The sequence below is a fragment of the Oryctolagus cuniculus genome, chromosome 5, assembly GCF_964237555.1.
Source record: "Oryctolagus cuniculus chromosome 5, mOryCun1.1, whole genome shotgun sequence".
In the NCBI taxonomy this organism is placed as follows: domain Eukaryota; kingdom Metazoa; phylum Chordata; class Mammalia; order Lagomorpha; family Leporidae; genus Oryctolagus; species Oryctolagus cuniculus.
Genome location: NC_091436.1, coordinates 135704000 through 135727415, shown reverse-complemented (window position 1 = coordinate 135727415; position 23416 = coordinate 135704000). Strand labels below are relative to the sequence as shown.

The 23416-nt window shown below is 58.4% G+C and overlaps 1 protein-coding gene across 16 annotated transcripts in view; it reads left to right on the top strand.

Annotated features, from left to right (window-relative positions):
- SYNGAP1 (synaptic Ras GTPase activating protein 1) overlaps positions 1 to 23416 on the top strand; it is a 31042-nt gene that overhangs the window by 2554 nt on the left and 5072 nt on the right. For 3 of the 16 annotated variants that reach the window (XR_007922992.2, XR_007922991.2, XM_002714384.4), the window contains exons 2-18: positions 1209 to 1330; positions 3465 to 3570; positions 9503 to 9594; positions 9992 to 10113; positions 11838 to 11991; positions 12193 to 12291; positions 13655 to 14278; positions 14414 to 14558; positions 14757 to 14901; positions 16390 to 16626; positions 16728 to 16929; positions 17101 to 17279; positions 17864 to 17905; positions 18253 to 19324; positions 19715 to 19888; positions 21414 to 21625; positions 22641 to 22731. Coding sequence is in view for 11 of the 16 variants with exons in the window: in XM_002714384.4 (XP_002714430.2) it covers positions 1209 to 1330; positions 3465 to 3570; positions 9503 to 9594; positions 9992 to 10113; positions 11838 to 11991; positions 12193 to 12291; positions 13655 to 14278; positions 14414 to 14558; positions 14757 to 14901; positions 16390 to 16626; positions 16728 to 16929; positions 17101 to 17279; positions 17864 to 17905; positions 18253 to 19324; positions 19715 to 19888; positions 21414 to 21625; positions 22641 to 22731 (3818 nt within the window). In the remaining 5 variants the exon portion in view is untranslated. Of the gene's footprint in view, positions 1 to 482; positions 623 to 1208; positions 1331 to 3231; positions 3347 to 3464; positions 3571 to 5595; positions 5727 to 5825; positions 5900 to 9120; positions 9372 to 9502; positions 9595 to 9991; positions 10114 to 11837; positions 11992 to 12192; positions 12292 to 13654; positions 14279 to 14413; positions 14559 to 14756; positions 14902 to 16389; positions 16627 to 16727; positions 16930 to 17100; positions 17280 to 17863; positions 17906 to 18252; positions 19325 to 19714; positions 19889 to 21413; positions 21626 to 22627; positions 22732 to 23416 lie in introns of those variants that run through there. The other 13 variants (XR_007922993.2, XR_007922994.2, XM_017345024.3 and 10 more) reach the window with 11 other exon arrangements.

Below are 23416 nucleotides of genomic sequence, written 5' to 3'. Positions count from 1 at the left end.
AGGCCTGGTTTCTATTGCTTTGATGTCACCAGTCTGATTTCTCTCTTACTTCCACAGGATCTGCTCCTGTGTTCCTGTGATGTGTGTGGTATCGGGGGTTAAAGCAGAGGAGGTTTGCAGGGAAGCGGTATGGGAAGAAGAACAGCAAAGCTGGGGAAGGGGTCCCTGGGCCATCTCTGACCCTGGGCGACCTCTGACCGACTATTCTCCTCTTGTGTTCCCATCTTCAGCTCTCATCTTTGGCAGCTCCTCCGCCCCATGTCCCTAGGCCCGAGTGTTCCATTCTTCCCTCCACTCTGTCTTCCCCAAGTGCCTCACTGTGCCTCGGGGAGGGTCCTAATATGTGGAATTAGTTCCCCTGATGACCACAGAGACCAGGGGAGGGGCAGGATTGAATCTTTGACCTCTGGGCATGGAACTGGGGGAAGAGATGAATTTGCTTTCTGTTCATCCAAATAAAGGTGTTGTCCCACCTGCTCCTGCTCTGGCCCCTCCTCAGCCAGATTCAACAACAGCCATCTTCTCCCTTCCCTAAGAACTTTCCCCTAAGTAGGACAGGGTTGGACTGAGGGAGGAGAGGCAGAAAGGGGAAGCCCTTTCTCATCTCTGATGCTCTGAACAGGTAAGCGCCCCAACTTCCTCTCTTCAACATGTGTAAGCCTGAGAATCTCATGAACCTACATACACCCCACGAAATCTTTCTCTCCTATAGCCGTGTAGTGTCCCTCTAGCTCTCTTACAGGTGGGTGGTGCTACCTTCCAAGTCCCTGTCTTCTGCGACTAGTTGGATGCCCTTCCTTTTCCCAGACGCCCACCTCCAAGCTTTCTGTGTTTTTCTTCTGCCTTTTTGCTGCACCTCTACCTTCCCATTTCCCCAAGGTGGATGGAGAGCTCCTGTACCTTTCTCTGTCCCCCTACATATACCCTTTTTGTCATGATATAACTCTCCTCCCTAAGCCATCCCTCTGTATTTCCCCTCCCAAGTCAGCAGAGCCTCCTGTGACACCACTGCCCTCCTCTCTCCCCCCCTAGACACATGGGCTTGTCTTCTGTTCCTTTCAACTTGCCAGGTGTCACGTCCTCAACTGTGGTCTCCTCAAGGTGGAGGGAGTCCTCTTCTCCCACTTTGTGGACTGTCGCCATTCTAGGCCTCTGCTCCCAAATGCAGAAAGCTTCCCTTACCATTTCTGTGTATCTCTGTCCCCCAGATGTACGGGGACCCCCTATGCACCGAACCCAATACGTTCATTCCCCGTATGATCGTCCTGGTTGGAACCCTCGGTTCTGCATCATCTCGGGGAACCAGCTGCTCATGCTGGATGAGGACGAGGTGAGCAGAGAGGGGAGGCTGGAAAAAGACCTCTGGGCAGCGTGGGCAAATGTAGAGAGAATGATGGGGAGCGAGACATAAAAAGGGCAAAGCAGAAATATTTGCAGATTGTGGGAGGAGGGTGGTCATTGAGATTCGGGTTGCGTTGTGATGAAGTGGGTGGTCATTCTCTGACCTTGACCAGGGAGCTCTCTGAGGGTTGTAAACATTGTTGCGGAGGAAGAGTGGCTCTGAAGATTTGGGGACACCTACTGTTTCCACTCTGTATGGTGGGATCGGTTGGAATGGGGTAGGGAAACCGAAGGACTTGGAGAAGGAGTGAAGTGGGAAGGCCGCCAAAGTGATCCTCAGGACTCCTCTCCTCTTCTTCCACTGAGCAAAAGCCATCACTCACTTCCTTCCCTACCACAGGGCAGAGTGCAGGGAGGGGAAGTTGAGGGACCCAGAGAAAAGAGAGGGGATAGCGGTTTCTTGGTTTTGTTTTTGGATAACTGTGAAGGGACAGGAAAGTATTAGGAAAGATGACAGAGATTGGTGGATCTAGGCACGGATGGAGTGAGAGAGACACAGGGTGCCTGAGATGGGGTTTAGAGACACAGGGCTTGGCGGGGACTGGTTGGACGTCAGGAAGGAATATAAGGGAAGAGATGCCTGGAGGAGGGGGGAGTTGAGAGCTTGGAGAGTTGTCTAAAGGAGCAGGTGTGGAGTAGGGGCAGGGACTAGTCAGAGTGAGGGAGATGAAATGGACTGAGGGCTCTTGCAGGAGGTGAGAGCTGAGAGCCAGGGGAGAGTGGGTTCCAGGTTGGATCAGCATGGAAGGTCCATCAGAGGGAACAGGGATACAAATAGGAAAGGTGGGTGCCCCACAGCTATGATTCAGGGAATGGGGGTGCTTTGAGGGACTAGCTTTAGGGACTGGTAGAGTAGCCCGGGAGAGCAATGAGATGGTCAGAGACGTGCCCTGACAGCCAGGGGGATGATGTGGTGAGGCACGGCTAGAGTTGGAGTTAGGTCTAACCGGGGGTCAAGGATCCTGAGGAGGAGGTTGAAGAGTGTAGCGAGATGGCTGAGTAGGGGGCTGCAGGCCACAGAGTAAAGCAGAAGTGTTTAGGTGATTCTGAAGGGAAAGGTGGTATGAGGAGTCTTGGTTTTGGACACTGGAAGGCATCGGAGTGATTGACTAATGACCATGAGCTTTGACCAGGGGGTTGGATGATTTGGGAAAACTGGAGCCAGCGGGGGTGGGGGGTCCTGCTGTAAGGATGAACAAGAGGGACAATGAAGAAATGACAGCGATGGGGACAGACTGAGGGGATCAGTGGACAGCAAGCTGAGGGAGAAGAGGAATGGTCAGTCTGGAGTTAGGAAGGGAGTGTGGTGTTGGGGGAGGCAGGGAATGGATGGAACTGGGGGAATGAGCAGTGGGTAAGGCCACAGGGAACTGGGGCTGGTGCGGGGGGCGGGGGAGGGCTGGCCACTGGTAGGGATGAGGGAGGTATGTATGGAGGTGGGGGGTTGGGGATGAGGCTCAAGGGAAGGTGATGGCTAGGCAAAGAACTGAACAGAGATGTGAGTGGGGTGGTGGTGGTGGCAAGAGATGAAAGGTGGGGGGAGGTGACCAGGCCCTCTGGGGGGGAGGGGAGGTTGGGTCCCAGTCTGGCCGCAAGCCGGGCTGTGGGTGGGAGACAAGCTGTGGATCCTGATTATAAATGCAGCTTCTGCTCCCCCCGTGACAGGCTCAGGGGGAGAAAGGGGGTAAGGGAGGAGGGAGGTTGGGTTGGAAGCAGGGCGAATGGAAGCACTGAAGGTCAAGGGCAGGTAGAGTCAGGAAGTGGCCAGCTCCCGAGCTGGGTTTGAGAGAGTTCTCCAGAGGGTGTTTTCAAGAGAAATGAGGGGAGACAAGAACAGGATGGGACAGGAAGCAACGGGAGAGAGGCGGACTGGGGGAGAGAAGGGGCAGAGAAATCCACTGGCCCAGCGACACCTGAGGAGTGTGTGGAAGGGCAGGGGCCGGAGGTGGGCAGCCAGGCGGGGAGGGAGGCCCGGGCTTCCGCGGCGCGGGGGGCGGCGGGGAGGGATGGGCTGGGGGCACGCCGCGGGCCGCCCAGCCCTGACACACCCCCGCATCCCCTAGATACACCCCCTTCTGATCCGGGACCGGAGGAGCGAGTCCAGCCGCAACAAACTGCTGAGACGCACGGTCTCCGTGCCTGTGGAGGGGCGGCCCCACGGCGAGCATGGTACGGCGGCCGAGCAGGCTCTCGTGCCCCCGGACAGTCGCGGGGAGAGGGCTGAAGGTGGACGGGGCTGGCGGGGGCGCCGGGGGAACGGAGGGAGCGGCCCGGGGGCGGGCGGAGGCGGAGACGGACTCGCATCCCGAAAGGCGACGGCGCCCTCCTCCGGCGTGCGGAGCGGGACGCGGCTGTGGGGGAGCGGCCTCCGCGGGTCCTGGCTCTGCTCCGCTCCCGTTCTCCTCTCCAGCAGCGAAGTTTGACTGCTTCCCCGGTGCTTGTAAAAATAGTCTCCTCAGATCTTCGGCTTCCTGTCCGAGTGTTCCTGCCCCTGCCCCTCCCAGCCCCGGGTCTGGGATGTTGGAGAGAGTGACCTAGTTCCTGCGCTCCCCCCAGACCTCTGCCCCACCCCCACGCTCCCGATTCTTCTTCCAGACCTTCAGGCCTACAGCCCCTCCCTCCTCCCTTGCCCCCTTTTTCTCTTCTCCTCAGCTGCTTCTATTTTCTGCGATTGTGCCGGCCCCTTCCTCTTATTTTCTGTACCCCTCTGGGTTCTCCTTGCCCCTCCCCTGTGCTCCTGGCGGCACTCCGTCAGACCCCCCATCATCTCCTTTCTGTCTGTCTGCAGAGCTCTCGGGCTCGGTCTGTCTCTCCAACTCTCTCCCTCTCTCCATCTGTCTCTTCCCCTCCCTCCCCCTTTCTGCCCCCCCACCCCCCTCTTTAGTCATTTAAAAAAAGATTTTTGTCTTCCTGAGAAGTTCGCTTAAAAGGTTTCCATGGGAACAGTGAGGGGAGATGAAGGCAGAGAACAGAGATCTGCAGCCAAGGTGCAGAGAGACGCCCTCAGTCCCCGGAAACCCCCTCGCCACTGCCCCCTTCCACCGCCTTTTCCTTCCTGGAGGCAGGACACAGGTCCCTGTCCCTCCAGCCCCTAGTGACCCCCTTCTCCCGCCAGCTCCCCCTCCCCTCAGGGATCCAGGCTTCCAGTTTTCTCCTGTAGAGAGCCAGCGGCGGCGGGGCTCCGGTCCCTTGGCTCCCTCCAGCTTTCCCATAGGTCCAAGACCTCACTGCCCTTGGGGGCCAGCCCTAGGGACGGCGGGGTGACTGGGCAGGGGTGTGTCTAGTCTTGGACACCTCTGAGCATGGGGGGCGAGTGGCAGCACATCTGTGAGGCCCAGCCAGGTGGTGGTGGTAGAGTGCAGAGGCCGTGTGTGATGTCTGTCTCATCTGTGCATGTGTCTATGTCATGTCCATGTCTGGCAAAGGTGTGCACGTGTGTGCGTGCCCAGGCCACAGTAGCCACATGCTCACAGCATGTTTATCATGTGTCCTGTGCTTGGCAGCCTTGCCCACGTATTCCTCACCCTCCTTATCCCGAATCCTCAAGGCCTGGGGGGGGGGGGGTCCTCTGGCATGGGTCTTTTGTGTTTTGGGTGGGGGCATCGTGTTTTTGGCGGTGGGGCGATCTGTGGAGGCAGCTGTACTGAGGTGGGGTAGGGGCTGGGAGGGGCTCCAGGGGAATATATATTTGGGGGGAGGGCTTAGTGAAAGTTGATAGCTGGTGGGCGTTCGCAGCCATCAGGGGGCCATGGGATGTATGAAGGGCATGGAGGATGTGCAGGAGACCGAGGGGGTCGCCGGGGCTTCGGATCTGCTCAGGTGTTTGAGGCGGTGGACTCCAGCCCGGGAGAGGTCGCCGGACCTCTGAGGGGCATTGGAATTCAGGGCTCCTCCTCTGCTGGGTGGGGCCGCGAGCCCTCGTTCCCTCCGCGGTTTGGGAAGGGTCTTGCTTAGCAGGGGATGGTGGGAGCCCTGGTTGATTTGGGGGGTCCTTCTGCCCCCCTCCCCCGTCTCTCTCGCGCTGTCTCCGGGCGACGGGGCTCGTGACAGAGGCGGCCACGGCAGCAGCGGTCGCCTAGCAACGGCGGCGGGGCCCGGGCAACGGCGACAGCGGCGGGAGCGGCGGCGGAGGGAGCCGTTCCCGCGGCCGTCACCGCGCGGCCGTCCCGGCCGTCCCGGGCCCCGCCGCCGCCCCCACCGCGCCGGGCGGCGCGAGCCGGGCCGCGCCGCCCCCTCTCCCTCCGCACCCGCCCCTCCCCCGCGCAGGGGCGGGGCCCATCCCCCACCGGGGACACCCCCGACCCCCCCCGGGGGGGCGGTGCGAGGTAAGGGCGGGGCCGGGCGGACGAGGAGCGCGCGTGGGGGGGGGCGCCGCGCGCGCGTGGGGCGGGGGCGCGCGTGTGCGTGGGCGCGGGGAGGGGGTGGGGAAGCCGCGGCGGCGGCGGCAGCTGCTCCCTCCGCATGTTCTCGCTGCATCTTCCGAGTGGGGGGAGTTATGGTAACCAGAGAGGGGGGCAGTGGAGATGGGGTGGGGGGGTCGGACGGCCTCTTGGGGGCAGGGTTGAGAGTGTGCGGGGGGGGGGTCCGGCCGGTTTGTGGGGGTCTTGGAGTCTCCGGGGGAGGGGGCAACCCGTGTGTCTGCGTGTGTGTTCGTGTCCCCTATGTGTCGGTGCTGTGTGCACGCTGGAGCCCGTTTCCTCGTGCACCCAGCCTTGTGCAAGCATGTCCTGTCCTGTTTTATCCTGCCTCTGCCTGTTTCGTGTCTCAGGGGGCTGTTGGAGCAGTCGGTGGCCATAGATTCATGTCACCTCTGACCCTAAGCATGGCTGGGATTCAGCTCCTGTCAGCCCCCTGTCTTTGGGAATGTGTCCCTGCAGGAGGACAGTTCTGTGTCCCTGGTGGCAGGTGTGTGTGTGTGCATGTGTGTTCCAGCACTGGTCTGAGTCTCTGTGTTAATCCCAGCATGAATGTCCAGGGCGTGTCTGGATGTGGGTGGTGTGTGTGTGTGTGTGTGTGGAGCAAGTGTGTGTGTGTTCCTTGGGTCCTGGGGAGGGGGACACCTTTGGGCTAGGCAGGTGTGATGAGCCCTTGCTTGGTTGGGGAGTGAAGACTGAAAAGCTGAAAAGGGCCGGAGTGGAGTGAAGAGGAAAAGTGGGGAGCGAGGGGGAAAGGAGGAATGGGAGAGGCTTGAAGGGGAGAGAGAATAGCTGGAGAGTGGGAATGGGGGAGAGAGTGAGCCAGACTTAGGAGAAGGAGGGGGATGGGCTGAAGATGGGGTTCTAGGTGGGGATGGTGGGAGACGTAGGGGCCAGAGACCTGGGGAGACAGAGGGAAGAGAGAGGCAGGCCTTCTTCTTCGGTAAAGTGAAATCTGAGAGACACTGGATTCGGGTAGGCCCATTAGTATTAACGTCAGGCTCAGCTGGATCAAGGGCGGCCACTCAGGCATGGAGGCAGGATCACAGTAGGCCTGTCTTGGCAGGGACTGTCCTTAGAGGTTTGTGTCCCCAGCACGGAGCTTTGTTCCCCATTTCTCTGCTCCCTGTCCAACCCCGTTCCCCATCTTTCTCTGGAAGCCTCTTTCCCCTGGCTGCCTTAGAGCTGCCAGCTGGGTACCCAAGAGGGAGAAAGGCCAGAGGGCAGGTTAGGGATTTGGGGGATTGGCTGGCAGGGGGAGAGTCTGTGGGTGAGTGCAAGATTAGAGACGTTGGAGAGGCGGGAGTCCAAGCCCTTGCTGTGCATGTGTGTGAGTGCAATTGTGTGTGTACACAGGGTGTGTACCTGTGTGGGTGTGTGCACAATGCCTGTGTTACGGGTCTGTGTAGGAGGCCGTTCTGTGTGTGCATGCGTGTACACATCGTGCGGGGATGGGACATGGAGACCCAGGACCACAGTACGTGCTTTTCAGGTTTGCTCTGTGTGTGTACCTGGGTGTGTGCTGTGTTCTCTGTACATGTCACAGCGTGCAGCACTAATAACAGGGTATCCTCTGTTTCTGTCACTCTGTGTTGCGGCAGTGAGGGTCTTTGTAGACGTGTGTGTCTGTGACCCCTGTGTGTCTGTGACTTACGTGTGAGTTCGTGGATCTTAGTTCCTGGTAATATGTGTAAGGTTATATTCCTTCTAAGAACCGAGCAAACCAATTAGCAAATTTGTTCTCCTGTGTAAAAGTAATGACTGAGCCAGGTTCCCTGAAATGAGAGTGAGGCAGTGCTACCTGAGAAATGCAGAGAAATGGGAACAGGAATGAGAGAACCTGAACCCCCGCGTGCACTGCTTAGTGTGTGACACAGATGGACAATTAACGCATTTGCTCCTAGTTTTTTCTGTACTCTGGCAGCAATCATGGATGCCTGTGTTGGCATCAGGGAAGGGTTTGGAGGTTGTCCTGATCGGAGTGGCTGTGGTTGTACTTTCCGTGTGAATGAAGGATGTTTGTGCTTTTAGATACAGGGAACTCAGGATCTTAGTGTACCCACGCATGCACGTCAGGGGTTAAACTGTCATCTCCTGCCTGGGGCACACGTTTGTGTCTGAGGGTTATAGAGCTGTGTCTGTAGTGTCCTGCCCACATGATTGTCCAAGGGATTCGGCCACAGAGTCCACATCAGCAGCTGTCTTGTGGATGTCTGGGTTCGAGTATGAACTCCCTGTGACAGTACTCACATGTGGCTAAGCATGTATGCCGCGGGATGTGTGGGCCTTGGGGTCTCAGAATGCGGATCCGTGGTACCCCGTGTTCACAGTTATCTGTTTCTGTGTTGTGGTTGTTACATACACCTACCCCAGCAGCTCGGTTTGTTTCTGTGCTCTGCATATGTTCCTGAGGGGCACTAAGAGGGTTCTTGTGTCACAGAATCCACATTTTTGTGGGCAGACCTGCGTTTCATGGGTAAAGAGAAGCTGGGAGCTGATCCTAGAGTGCTTTGCAATTTTGGAAATAGACAGTAAAAATGTAGTTGTAGCTCTCCATGTTCTTTTTTGGAACCTAGAGGGTTAACAGGCAGCTCTTCCGGTCCCCCCCTCCCAGCCTGTAGCTTCTTGTTGCCATGGGGATGGTGGCCCCGCCCCTGATGCAGCACCTGCCCCCCCATTGGCTGCAGTGGTGACTGTGGGGCTGAGGGGGGAGCCCAGGCCTGGGCAGCCATTCTGGAGCTGGAGCCGGAGCTTGGCATCCCCCCACTTCCATTCTCCTCCAGCCCCTCAGCCCCTCTAAATTCCCTGGCAGCACAGCCTCAGCTTCCCTCCGGAGCTGCCATTCCTCTCTGCTCTTGGCAGGCAGAGCTTCATCCGCATTCACCTCCCCTCCTCCTCCTCCTCCCCCTCTCCGTACTTGGGAGTCCCCACAACCCCCACTGCCCATCCTCCCAGCCCCTCCCCACTCCCCTGCATCCTTTCCCTTTCCCCTTCTCCCCTTCCTTTCTGAGCCCCGGCTACTGCAGTGCACGTGGAACCCGTGGAGCCCGTGGAGCCCGCTGCTTCTCCCACCCCGCCCCCATCTGTCCCTTCCTTGGATTTTCTGTCCCTAGGCTTCTCCCCTCGCCACTTCTCACAGGTCCCTTCCAAGACCTCCCCCTCCAGCCAGGGAGGGGGGTCATGGGAGGCAGCCCTGGTCCTCCAGACAGGCAGGGGTCCCAGGAGGTGAGGGGCAAGTGGAAGATGTCCCCGGCTCGGGGAAGAGGAGAGCCAGCCTGTGGGCAATGACCTTTAACCCATCTTTCCCCCCCAGCTAGTCCCTCCTGGGGGGGTGGGGGGCACCAGAGACCTAGCCTCCCTGGACCTTTGGTATCCTGCATTATTGGGGTTTACTGAGCCTTTCAGCCATGCCCCACTGCTGACTGCCAGCCCCAGTCATGGGCCTAAGGCCTCCCACCCCGTCCCCCTCGGGGGGCTCCGGTTCGGGTTCCTTGCCCCCTCCTTCCCACCGTCAGCCTCTTCGCCGCCGCTGCTCTTCCTGCTGCTTTCCGGGGGGTAGGTGAGGTCGGAGCTGAGGGGCAGGGGGTGGTGGGGGAATCCAGTGGGACCAGGGGTGCAACCCTGGGATAGCAGCCCCACTTGAGCCTCCTCCCCGACTCCCCTTTGGGCCCTTTCCCCCCATCCAGAATACCACTTGGGTCGCTCGAGGAGGAAGAGTGTCCCAGGGGGGAAGCAGTACAGCATGGAGGCCGCCCCCGCTGCGCCCTTCCGGCCCTCGGTGAGTGAGTGAAAGCCCTGCCAGATGTGGCTCAGCTGGGCCCCCCCCCCCCAGCCCCAGCTGGAGCCTCAGGATCCTGTGGCAGGGGTAGGAGGGAGAGATTCTGTGAGTGTCTCCCTACCTCTTTGTTTCCCCCTACTTGGCTCTGCCCCCTTGCTTCTCGGACCAGCCCTCCCACCTTCTCCAAGCTGCTGTGTGTGTGTGTGTGTGTGTGTGTGCTCCACACCCGTGGAAGCCAGGAAGACGAACTGGTATCAGGGTTCCTAGCCCCCTTTCCTCGCCTCTAGACTTCCTTTTCTCCCCCATCCCACCTTATTCCGGGACTTTGTACCAGCTCAGGGATGAGCAGGTGGAACTGACCCTGCCCCAACCCACCCCATCCCCATTTCCCCCCCAGCAAGGCTTCCTGAGCCGGCGGCTAAAAAGCTCCATCAAACGCACGAAGTCACAACCCAAACTTGACCGGACCAGCAGCTTTCGCCAGATCCTGCCTCGCTTCCGAAGTGCTGACCATGACCGGTACAGGGGCTGGAGCATGTGGGATGAGATGGCTACCGTACGGGGGTTCTTGAGTGAGAGGGGGTGGGTTGGGGGTTACCTGAGTGCAGAGGTTGAAGGACTCATGTCGCTGGAGGGCTGTCCTGGGCATGAGGCAGGATAAGAGAGAGGTGTTCTGCCAGCAGGAGAGGGGTGGGGTGCAGGGAGAGGACCGCAGAGAAGCAGCCGAGAGAATGAAGGTGAAGCCAAGGAGGGACTCCTCCCCAGAAAAGGATGGGCTCCAGCCCAGGATCCAAGGAGCTGTCCCGAAGGGCAGGGGAGGAGTGGCGGAGCTTGCCTGGGGGCACAGTGAAGAAATCCAGAGCAGGGAGTAGGGGGCAGGGGGTGGTGGGAGAGGGCAGGAGGGAGGGGCCAGAAGTAGAGGAGTGGGGCCAGGGGTGGCTGATATTCGAGCATGAAGGTGAGGGCTCAGGGGCTTCGTGAATGGAGGGGAGGCTGGGACCGGGATGCAGCTTGAATGAATGGGGCGCAGAGGCTATTGTGGGTTAATCCCTGGACTGAAGCCTGGGGAAGGAGAACTGAGGCGGGGCTGAGGGGACCCTTGCTGTTTGTCTGCTTCTTGGGGTCCCTCTCTGGGTTTCCCCTCACCCCTTCACTCCCCAGGGAGAACCTGGCCTCCCTTTCCCCCATGTCTGGCCGCCCCCAGAATTGGGCAGGTAGGGAGGTTAGGATAAGGTGAGTCACACCTTTCCCTGCCCCCTCCTGTGTCGCCAGAGCTGGATTTGGGGCCGGCAGGGGGTGAGGGCATGGTATTCCTGGCCGCGGGGGCGGGGTGGGGGGGGCGCCGGGGGCCGGGGGAGCGTCGCGCTGACGGCAGCCAGAGCCCGGGATGACGAGGCTGCTATAAATAGCTTCATGGAGGCTCCCACACCGCGCGCTCCCCACCCGCATTCCTACTGCTCTCTACTCTCTCATGCCCTACCCATCTCTCCACTGCCTGCCGGCCTGACCCTCCTATTCCACACCCCCCTCATCCTCTTCTCTCCTATGGTGATTTTCTGCCTCTCTGTTCTCCTCAGTCTGTCCAGCTGTGCCTCCTCACCTGCCATCCTCTTCTGCCCATACCTTCACCTCGCTACTTCTTGCCCTACCTCCTCCTCTTCCCCAGTCTCTGATCTTCCTTCTGCTGCTCTGTGCCCACAGCTTTCTCCTGTTGCCCATGATTTTCTCTTTCTGCTGAAACTTAGTGCTCTTACCTGGTTCATTCATTCTTTGTCATTACATGTTTTTAAGGCACAAGCCGTGTGCCAGGCCAGATGAGCGCCTTCTCTCCTCTGTGCTGTTAGCCCTTTATTTCCATTTTTTTCCCTATTTTAAGGCTCTAATTTCTGGGGTCACTGGAGATCCTATCAGGAGTGTCCCAGGCCCACCTTATTCTCTCTCTGTCTCTCTCTCTCTCTCTCTTTTCTGCCACAATCCATTTCTGAGTTGAGCTACTTCTGGACGTCCCCAGTCCTCACAGCCCCTTAGATGCGAGCTGGGAGTAGGGGAGTCTTGTAAAGCCCTCTGGTTTCTCTCGCATCTCTCATGTCCTTCCCCAGGGACAGGCTGGGTTTCTTCCTGTGTGTCTGGGTCTGTGGGCAGGGGTTCAGGAGGCCTCCCCGCCAAGTCTCCATCCTAGAGCCCGTGGTGTATAAGAAGAATGGGGGGCCCTGATTCTGTTTCCTGAACCTTCCACATGCCAGGGCCCGGCTGATGCAAAGCTTTAAGGAGTCGCACTCCCATGAGTCCTTGCTGAGTCCTAGCAGTGCAGCCGAGGCCTTGGAACTCAACTTGGATGAAGATTCCATTATCAAGCCAGTGCACAGCTCCATCCTAGGCCAGGAGTTCTGTTTCGAGGTACTGGGGGATGGCTAAAGGCAGAGGTGTTAGAGGGTGGGGGTAGAGAGGCCTAGAGATGCAGCTATCAAAGAAATGGAAACCCCTAGGGCTAGGAGAGAGGAGGACGGGTAGGGAGGAAGAGATGGTGCTGAGTCTCCAGTCCCTAGGAGACACCTGCCTTCTGGAGCCCCATCCCTCAACCACCTCCCCCCCACCCAGGTAACAACATCGTCAGGAACAAAATGTTTCGCCTGTCGGTCTGCGGCAGAAAGAGACAAATGGATCGAGAACTTACAGCGGGCAGTGAAACCCAACAAGGTATTGGAAAGTGAAGCGGGTGGAGACAGCTTGCATAGAGAGGTCAAACCACGGGGAAGCTGGGGACATAGGAGGAAGGGAGGCTTGGGAGGGGAGGAGACACCTGGAGGAGGCTGGACGAGCAGGGGAGACCCTCGTTACTCTGAATCCCCCATTTCTTTTTTCTTTCTGTACTGCTACCCTTCCTTATGATCAGTTTCCCTACCAGAGAAATGAGGCCTGCAGAGCTGATGGAACTCTTTCCAGGGCTCTGGCCCAACATCTCTGCAGGAATGCCTCATTGGTCCCCAACAGGTGGTCGCCAGCCCTCGCCGGCAGCATTTCTGCAGAAGACACAAAATCCAGCTCTACGCCTTAGATTGCTTTGTACGAAATGGGTGGCAAAGGGTTGAACCAGATGATCTCTAAGGTCCCTTTGGCACAGGAATTCTCTCAATCTGTATTCATCCCAAGACGAATTTTCCTCCCAGGAAAAATGCTCCCAGTTCTGTCAGCTGTTCTCTGTATCCCAGTGTGTGGCGAGCTCACAGTCCTGGCTACCCTCCCCTGGGACAGTCGTTTCCCAATGACCTTAAAGAACTTGGCCAAGGATGTTGGACACCATGTGACTCGTGCAGAATCCAAACGCCATGCCCTTTGTCAGCGCTTTGCCCCAGGGCTCACCATAAGCCCTGCTCAGTCATCTCTCCCAGGCCCTTCTCACACCAGAAGTCCTATCCTCTACATGTATTTATACTTTTTTGTTTTTGCAACTTTTCCATTTGCTTCCATTCCACATTGCTATTGTTGGTGTGTGATCCCATTTTTAAAAATCCTAATACTGACTCTGTCCAGTGCATGAGCCAACCTGTGTGTCAGCTTCCTGCAAATTGGGTCATTTGAAACAGCAGAAATGTATCCTCTCACAGTTCAGAAACCCCAGATCAGGGGTCAGCAAGCTTCAGGGATCTGAAGCTCTGAGGAGGACCACTGCCTTGCTTCCTCTTCGTAGCTTCTGGAGGTCGCTGGCAGTCCTGGGCATTCCGTGGCTTGTCGCTGTTTCTGGTGTCTGCCTCCATTGTCCATGGCTGACTTCCTTCTGCGTGTCTCTGTGTTTCCAGATCTCCCTCTCCATATCAGGATAGCAGTCATTGGCTCAAGTGTCCATCCTGATCCAGTATGGCCTCATGTTAATTTGATTACATCAGCCAGGACCCCATTTCCAAATAAGGTCACATTCACAGATTCCAAGTAGATGTGACTTTTGGGGGGACACTGTTCCGTCCAGCATACCTTCTTAGCCTTAGGGTCGCTGTCTCTGTCCCACCTTCTCACTGGCTCTGTCCCTTCCCCTTTATCCGCCATGCCCACCCTCCCACGCCAGGACAACAGTCGCCGGGTGGACAACGTGCTGAAGCTGTGGATCATAGAGGCCCGGGAGCTGCCGCCCAAGAAGCGGTACTACTGCGAGCTCTGCCTGGATGACATGCTGTATGCACGTACCACCTCCAAGCCCCGCTCCGCCTCGGGGGACACCGTCTTCTGGGGCGAACACTTCGAGTTTAACAACCTGCCGGCGGTCCGTGCCCTGCGGCTGCATCTGTACCGTGACTCAGACAAAAAGCGCAAGAAAGACAAGGCGGGCTACGTTGGCCTAGTGACTGTGCCGGTGGCCACCCTGGCTGGACGCCACTTCACAGAGCAGTGGTACCCCGTCACCCTGCCGACAGGCAGTGGGGGGTCTGGGGGCATGGGCTCGGGAGGAGGAGGGGGCTCGGGAGGTGGCTCAGGGGGCAAAGGCAAAGGAGGTTGCCCAGCTGTGCGGCTGAAAGCACGGTACCAGACAATGAGCATCCTGCCCATGGAGCTGTACAAAGAGTTTGCAGAGTACGTCACCAACCATTATCGGATGCTGTGTGCAGTACTGGAGCCCGCCCTGAATGTCAAGGGCAAGGAGGAAGTTGCCAGTGCTCTGGTCCACATCCTGCAGAGTACGGGCAAAGCCAAGGTGAGCGTTGTACCCTCAGGGAAAGATGACCTGGGAATGGATACTTGGCTTGGTGGTGGTGTTGGGGGGCCTGCGGATGGTGCAAATTTAAGAGATTGGGTACTGAGGCTGACTTCGGATTTCCCTGGGCTCCAGGATTTCCTTTCAGACATGGCCATGTCTGAGGTAGACCGGTTCATGGAACGGGAGCACCTCATATTCCGCGAGAACACGCTCGCCACTAAAGCCATAGAAGAGTATATGAGACTGATTGGTCAGAAATACCTCAAGGATGCCATTGGTATGGCCCACGCTCAGGCCCTTACCTTCCCAAACCTACCAGATACCCAATCCACCACTGAACCTGGTTAGGCCACATCCCAACTCCAACCTCTCTCAGGGCCCCGACCACCTGATCGTATAGTCCCCTCAGCACAGTCAGCCCCCCGCCCCTGCCATGGAAAGGCATGACTGCTGCCTGTTGTGCCCCCACCCCCAGGGGAGTTCATCCGTGCCCTGTATGAGTCTGAGGAGAACTGTGAGGTGGACCCCATCAAGTGCACGGCATCCAGTCTGGCAGAGCACCAGGCCAACCTGCGGATGTGCTGTGAGTTGGCCCTGTGCAAGGTGGTCAACTCTCATTGGTGAGACTGGGAACGCTGGGCTGGGGGGCCGGGGTCGGGGAAGTTGTGTGTTTATCTGTTCATCCATCTGTCCATCCTCAAAGAGGGCTGAGTACCAGTTGTAGGCAAAGCATTGTTCTGGGTACCTAGTGCAAACAGGTGAATGGGGCCTGGTCCCTGCCCCTGGAGGGCTTCCCCCAGAATGAGTAGGGATGGATTGGATACACTAAAAGCCACAGAACCGTTTTAGTATGTGTTGGTCTCGAGTGAGGGTCCTTTCACGCAGCATAGGGTCAGATGAGGCAGGCCTTGGAGATAAGCAGGGAAAAGGTGCCTCCTGGGCTGGCCTTTGAAGACTGGGTTAGGTCCTGATGGACGGACACAGTGAGCAAGCAAGACATTTCAGAGACAGGTTATGGGACTGCCATGGGCGTGCAGGTGAGAGGGCCTGGGAGCTTTCAGGGAACAGCAATTCGAACAGTTTTAACAGAGTAGATAACTCATACTGCAGAGTGGCGGGAGAGACTTCTGGGTGGGGTGGGGGGTGTAGTTAGGATTTGGTAGGCCTCAGGTGTAAGGAGTTTGAGTTCACCGGTAGGTCATGGGATGCCATTAAAGGTGCTGGCACCAGGAAGAACGTGTTTTTGACTGAGAACACTAGTCCCTAAGCAGAGTGCAGTAGGGAGTTGACCAGAGCGGGCAGAGTAAAGGCTGTGCCATTGGGGGCTGTTTTTAGTGGGTTAGACATGAAAATCAGATCCTGAGTGAGCAAGGGCAGGAGAGCGATGGGAAAAGTCGGAAGGGGCTGCCAAGGGAAGGTAAGCAGGCATTGGCAGCCGATTGGAAAGGAGGGGCGGCTCTGCTGGAAGTCAGGTGACTGGGGGATTGGTCTCAATGACAGAACCGGGAAAGTCAGGAGGAGGAGCGAGTTGGAGGTGTGGGGGCGACAGTGAGCTCTGTTTTACACTAGTGAAGTTTAAGGTGTCACTGGGACATCGAAGTGGAACTGGGAGAGGGTGGGGATGAGCTCTGAGCCATTCCAGGGACTGGGGATCATGCCTGGGGCACCTCCATCCCCATATCCCTGGAATCCAGAAGAGTTGGGGGGTCCGAGCTCCCTGTACCTCAAGTGACCCTCCATCTCTCTCCCATCTCTGTCTCTCCCCGTGTCTGTTTTTCTTCTCCTCCCTCTCCTTGTCTCTCTCACACACCCCTCCGTCTCTCTCCCACGTTGTCTCTCTCCCCTCCACTTCTCGCCCCCCTGCCCCCTCCACTCCATTTCTCTCTCCCAAATCTGTCTGTTCCCCTCTGCCGTGGCCCTCTTCTTCCGGCAGCCTTCCGTCTTCCTCCCCCGTCCCTGCTTCCCTGTCTCTCTCACCTCTGTTTCCACACCCTCACCTCCTACCACCCCCCTCAGCATGTTCCCTGGAAGCTGAGGGTCTCTGGGGCTCAGTCCCGGTCTCTCTCTTTCTCTCTCTCTCTCTCTGTCTTCCCACCCCTTCCCCTCAGCGTGTTCCCGAGGGAGCTGAAGGAGGTGTTTGCGTCTTGGCGGCTGCGGTGCGCAGAGCGGGGCCGGGAGGACATCGCAGACAGGCTGATCAGCGCCTCGCTCTTCCTGCGCTTCCTCTGCCCAGCCATTATGTCGCCCAGTCTCTTTGGGCTCATGCAAGAGTACCCGGATGAGCAGACCTCACGAACCCTTACCCTCATCGCCAAGGTCATCCAGAACCTGGCCAACTTTTCCAAGTGAGGGACGCTTCCTGAGGCCCTCGGAGGGAGACCCTAGATGGGTGGGCGTGAGGCCTTGCGTAAGTGTGTGACCTCTGCCTTCGGGATCCCTTGGTCAGGTTTACCTCAAAGGAGGACTTCCTGGGATTCATGAATGAGTTCCTGGAGCTGGAGTGGGGTTCCATGCAGCAGTTTCTATACGAGATCTCTAACCTGGACACGCTGACCAACAGCAGCAGCTTTGAGGGTTACATCGACTTGGGCCGAGAGCTCTCCACACTGCATGCCCTGCTCTGGGAGGTGCTGCCCCAGCTCAGCAAGGTCAGCACATGCCCCCTTCGCCCCGTCCCCAGATGCCTCCAGTGGCTCCCATGCCCCGAGAAACTACCCTCTGCACGCCACCCCTCCCCAGCTCAGACACCCTCTCCCTGCATCCTCTGCGACCCTCTTGGGGCTAGCCCCTAGCCCCATGTAACAGTCTCACCCTTTCAGGAAGCCCTGCTGAAGCTCGGCCCACTGCCCCGGCTCCTCAATGACATCAGCACAGCTCTGAGGAACCCCAACATCCAAAGGCAGCCGAGCCGCCAGAGTGAGCGGCCCCGGCCTCAACCTGTGGTGCTGCGGGGACCGTCAGCCGAGATGCAGGGCTACATGATGCGGGACCTCAACAGGTGAGCACCCTGGACCCCCGGGAGCCCTGTCTTTCCTGTTCTGCATACCCCTCCCTGTGCCCCACGTGCATCTCTCTCAGACCTAAAAGAAAGTAAAAAGAAGCAGGTTCTCTGGGGAAAGTGGTAGGGAGGCTGGTGAGCACCCAGGTGCAGTGCCAGGTTCCTCCTGCTCCCAGCTTAGTTGAAAACCTCGGGGATCCCCGCTGCAAGACTCACGTGCTTTGTCCCTTTACTCACCCCTGCTTGTCCCCAGGCAGAAGTTCAGACATTACGTACTGGTTCAGCCACGTGGTGTCCAAATAGCCAAATACTTGTGTCCTCCCCGGGATCCGGCACTTGGGACGAGAAACACTTGGAAGCCTAGGGACCTCCCAAGCCCCAGCACCCATTCCGATGGGGAGGGGGCATACACCACACGTGGGCCTCGGCTGCTGATTATGTTGATGACCACCCCACTTGTTCCTTTGCCCGTGTCTCTCCCTCCATGATGCCATACCCAACCCACCATTCCTGCCGCGCCTTCCATTCGTCCACGCCTCTCTCCTTCTCTGTCTGTGCTCGCCCCTCTTTCCATCTCTCTCCAGCTCCATCGACCTTCAGTCCTTCATGGCTCGAGGCCTCAACAGGTGAGGGGCTCTCCCCTCCCCCGCCCTCCTCTCCTCTCCTGTCGGCTCCCTCCCGTTCCGCCGGCCTTCGGCCTCCTCCTCTCTCCTTCTCGGCGCACCTCATTTCCTCCACATCTGCCCAGACCTGCCCCTCATCCCTCCTCTCTGCCCCCCTCTCCCCTCCTCTGGGCCTCAGCCCTTCCCAGAGGGGCCTCGTCCTTTCCCTTGGCCCACCTGCCTTCCTCAGGGCTGCCGCCGCCAGCTCGCAGCCCTTCCCTCGTGGGTCCCATTTTTCACCTCAAGGCCTGTGCCAGACCGCAGCAGCCCTGGCCTTACCTCCTGCTTGTGTGCCCCTTCCCTTCTGACAGCTCCATGGACATGGCTCGCCTCCCCTCCCCAACCAAGGAGAAGCCGCCCCCACCACCACCGGGTGGGGGTAAAGACCTGTTCTATGTCAGCCGTCCACCCCTGGCACGCTCTTCGCCAGCGTACTGCACGAGCAGCTCAGACATCACGGAGCCAGAGCAGAAGATGCTGAGCGTCAACAAGAGTGTGTCCATGCTGGACCTGCAGGGCGATGGGCCTGGCGGCCGCCTCAACAGCAGCAGCGTCTCCAACCTGGCAGCTGTTGGGGACCTGCTGCACTCGAGCCAGGCCTCTCTGACGGCAGCCTTGGGGCTGCGGCCCGCACCTCCTGGACGCCTCTCGCAGGGGAGTGGCTCGTCCATCACAGCAGCTGGCATGCGTCTCAGCCAGATGGGTGTCACCACGGACGGTGTCCCTGCTCAGCAACTGCGCATCCCCCTGTCCTTCCAGAACCCTCTCTTCCACATGGCTGCCGATGGGCCAGGCCCCCCAGCAGGCCATGGAGGGGGCGGTGGCCATGCCCCACCCTCCTCCCATCACCATCACCACCACCATCACCACCACCGAGGTGGAGAGCCCCCTGGGGACACCTTCGCCCCGTTCCATGGCTATAGCAAGAGTGAGGATCTCTCCTCAGGGGTCCCCAAGCCCCCCGCAGCCTCCATCCTTCACAGCCACAGCTACAGTGATGAGTTTGGACCCTCTGGCACTGACTTCACCCGTCGGCAGCTCTCACTCCAGGACAACCTGCAGCACATGTTGTCCCCTCCCCAGATCACCATTGGTCCCCAGAGGCCAGCCCCCTCAGGGCCTGGAGGTGGGGGCAGTGGGGGCAGTGGCGGGGGTGGCGGAAGCCAGCCGCCTCCTTTGCAGAGGGGCAAGTCCCAGCAGTTGACAGTCAGCGCTGCTCAGAAACCCCGGCCGTCCAGCGGGAATCTGTTGCAGTCCCCAGAGCCGAGTTACGGCCCCGCTCGCCCACGGCAACAGAGCCTCAGCAAGGAGGGCAGCATTGGGGGCAGCGGGGGCAGCGGTGGCGGAGGGGGTGGGGGGCTCAAGCCCTCCATCACCAAGCAGGTAGGTGAGGGCAGGTGGAAGGTGGGAGTGGGCAAAGAGCAGGAAGGGAAGAAAGAATGGGGTGGAGGGTGGGGGAGGGGGGACAGTCTATGGTCTGAATTTAAAATTTCTTCATCTCCTTTCATTCATTAAACAAGTGTGTGTGGGGGGGTGCCTGTACGCTGTTCTAGGCACTGTGGATACGGCCTGAATGCCAGGCTAAGGTCCCCGCCCTCATAGCACTGTCTCTTTAGAGGGCAGACATGCTGAGTCACCACTGTAGCATTCAGGGTGATAAGGCTGCAGCAGGGGAACATGGGACAACCTCCTTTGGCTGTGTTCTCTTTCTAAATGGCACCCTGCCTTCCCCTACTCATCTGCCCTGTTTGCCCCCAACTTGGCTTGTCCCAGCATTCTCAGACGCCGTCCACACTGAACCCCACGATGCCAGCCTCGGAGCGGACAGTGGCCTGGGTCTCCAATATGCCGCACCTGTCAGCCGACATCGAGAGTGCCCACATTGAGCGGGAAGAGTACAAGCTCAAGGAGTACTCGAAATCGATGGATGAGAGCCGGCTGGATAGGGTACGCGGGGCCTTCCCCCCAGCCCCAGATGTTCCTGTTACCCATGGGAGACCTGGAGTTACTTCCAGGGGAGGCAGGTGGGCCCAGGTAGTCATGGTGGAAAGAAAAGACAGATCTGAGCCCCTCTCGTGGGAAGACGTTAGTGCGTCAGAGGAGACCAGAGAGACGCAATCCGTTAAAAGCCCGTTTCAGCTCTGTTTTGGCCATTAAACATGCCGTAGACTCTGGGGGGGGGGGTGTTCTATTTTAGACCTGCTGCCACATTCTTCCCCAGGGAGAACTTGAGCCCTGGCTCCTGACTGCTCAGGATTGGGAGATTTGCCTTAGCAGTGAGAGCTCACAGACTGAGCAGGGGCAAAGGGGTTGCAGTTGTACTGGTGGCAACAGGCAGGAGCTGCGTGTTGGAAACCAGTAGGCATTGGTCAAGAGGAAAGGCCGTCCAGAGACTGAGCAGCACCAAAATCCTGGGGCGCACGCAGATAACTTCGCAGAAGTTACCTGGGGAAATGTGCTCCGAGGGCTCTGAGGAAGAGGGCGCTGCTGGGATTAGATCATCTGTAAAGCATATGTGACCCAAGATGGGGGGCTGGAGAGAGGCTACTTGGTGGGGGGGTCTTTGAGCATAGGAGACCTTGGGACTGATTTAGGTGGACTCAGTCCAGCAAGTTCCATGAAAATTAAGCCCTGCTGTCCCAAGTTGGCCATTATAGGCAATGAATTCCCACCACCCTGTCTCCAGAGCAAGGTTGATTATGTATCTTCTTCAGAGAATGGGAAAATCTCTTGCATCTTTTTTTCTGCTCTGTACTTGAGGTGAGGAATCCTTGTTGGCAAAGGTTCTAAACCAGCTACTGGCAGTAGAACTTCATGCAGTGATGAAAATGCACACTGTTCAGTCGGGAGACTGCTGGCCACTTGCGGCTAGTCGCCACTCAGGAGCTAAGTTTCAGTTTTATGTCGGTGAACAGCTGCACAGAGACAGTGGCTACTGTATTAGCACAACTCTAGACTCAGAGCCAGTAGGGCAGATAAAATGACTCTTCCGACTCAGCCAGCCCCGGAATCCCAGGTTTGTTACTAACAGAGAAGCAGTATTAGCTTCTCAGCCTGGGGGTCTCTGGAACATTCATGATCCTCAGGACGGAGCCAAGGAGGGAGTCACATGTAGGCAACCTGCCTCCACCATGCAATGTTTTTTCTTCCTGTTTCCCTCATGTGCTCTGTGGCCTGGCTTGGGGTTGGGGAGTCACTTTCTCTTTCATTGCTGGGTACCGTGAGGTGCTCAAGTGCCCTGATGCACAGGCGAGGGCCATGTGTACCTCTCAGGGCATGCAGCTCTGTGATCCTGCTCTAAAGCAGGTGTGTGGGTGTGACCGGCAGGCAGGGAAAGGGTTGGGGAAGACGGTTGGCTGCCCCTTACCATGTAGTTAGTGGCTGTGCTGGGCAGACAGGGAAGGAGGCTGGGTTGGGGGGGATCAGGGCGGGAGTGCTCCTCATGGTGCGGGGTCGTGTGCCCGGCGGGCAGGTGAAGGAGTACGAGGAGGAGATCCACTCACTGAAGGAGCGGCTACACATGTCCAACCGGAAGCTGGAAGAGTATGAGCGGAGGCTGCTCTCCCAGGAAGAACAGACCAGCAAAATCCTGATGCAGTACCAGGCCCGACTGGAGCAGAGCGAGAAGAGGCTGAGGCAGCAGCAGGTGGAGAAGGACTCACAGATCAAGAGCATCATTGGCAGGTGAGGGGCGGCCCGGGGAGGGGCAGCAAGGGAGAGCCTAAGCGTGAAGTGAGTGAGCTGCTCCTGAAGCCCCCGCCCCAAACTCAGGACACCACTAGGAGAGCCTGTCGCCCTCCTCCCAGGGATGCCACCCATTCACCCACCGCCAGATGGGGAGAGACCCCTTGCTCCGTGGATTAAGTGCCCTTGTACTAAACCCTGAGCTCCCTCCGGATCGAGTAACTTCTGAACCTCTCTGTTACTGTCCAGCCATCACTTTGTCCGGAACTCAGCCTAGGCTGGGACTCCCCGCTGCTAACTCTCAACCCTGCCTGTGATGTTCACCTCAAAGCTAGACAGGGATCCCGAGCCAGAGTGGCCCCTGGGCAGACCTTCCCTCTCCAGGCTTGGAACAGTGTTCCCTTAGAAAGGGTCTTTCAGCTTGTGCCAATCCCTGGGCTCCAGAGGAGGTTTCTCAGCAAGGGAGGTCAGTTATCCTGAGAGTGGGGCAGGGGAACCATGGCCCCCCTCCAGCCAGAGCCAGCTGCGTTTTGATCCATTCTGAATGTATTTTTAAGACTTAATTAGAAGAAAAGGGCTTCTTGACTTGAAAGATTTCTGAAAACCACAGCTCTGAGTTGCTGTCCTTGATGAGAAATCCCCATGCGGCTCGTCTGCAGAGGCAGGGAGACGCCTCTTGGTCCGGGGATGGCTGTGCGCAGTGAGGGGGCATGCGGGAGCAGGGGTCCTGTCCTCAGCCACGCAGTGCCTAGGGAAAGGGGACGGAGGGCTGGGGGTGTCTAGGAGGTGGAGATCTCTGGGGCATAGAGTGCTGTCCTCAGCAGGGAGGTGTGTGGGTCCCTGACAGGAAAGCAGAGAGCAGGAGCCTAGTGAGGAGTCTTTGGGGTCACGACAATGGGGGGTGGGGAGCAGAAGATGCCAGAGGCCTTTCCAGAGAGCTGTGGGGACCAGGAGTTCGGCGGGCAGGCTCCAAGCCCGTGCCCGCCACTAACCCCACTGAAGCCCGTCCCTTCAGGCTGATGCTGGTGGAGGAGGAGCTGCGCCGGGACCACCCCGCCATGGCTGAGCCGCTGCCCGAACCCAAGAAGAGGCTGCTCGACGCTCAGGTGGAAATTACAATGTCATTTATCTTCTCCGTGTCCCATCCCCATCCATCCCACTGTCCTTCGTGCACTCACTGCACCAGCCACCCCAGCCCCATTGCCATCTGTCTCTCCCATTGTCCTCCGTTTGTCCACTGGCTGCTCCCAGCAGTCCCCTAGTGACCCCATCTTCATCCCATCGTTTGTGCCTTTGTCACTCCTGGCAGTGTCAGCCCCGCCCCTGCCCCTTCCTGCCCCACTCTGCCATTCCTGTCCGCGTCTCAGGACCTTCGGCCGGAACCTCAGCCTCGCTTCCCCGGATTTCACCTCGATCTTTGAGCCCCTGCCCCTTCTCTGCCTACTCCTGTTCAAGGCAGGGGGGTTAGCGTTGTCTGCACTCTCCTTGGGCCAGGAGGGCTAGAAGGCGCACAGAACAGGATGAACGTAGTTTCCCGGGGCTCCAGAGAGTCTTCCTGGAGACATGGAGTCCTGTGACCTCTGTTCTTTTGGCTCCCCAATTTTCCTGACTCCTTGGCAGCTCCTGCGTAGCTTACTCCAACTCACTGTTGAGATCTGGAAGGTCTCCCACGCCCTCAGCCTCCATTGGGCCTTCCTTCCCCTCTACTTGGCTCACTTTCCAGCCCCCTGCTGCCCACCCCTTTCTTCTTGCCAGCCCTTCTGCACCCTAATCCCTGCATTCCCAAAATTC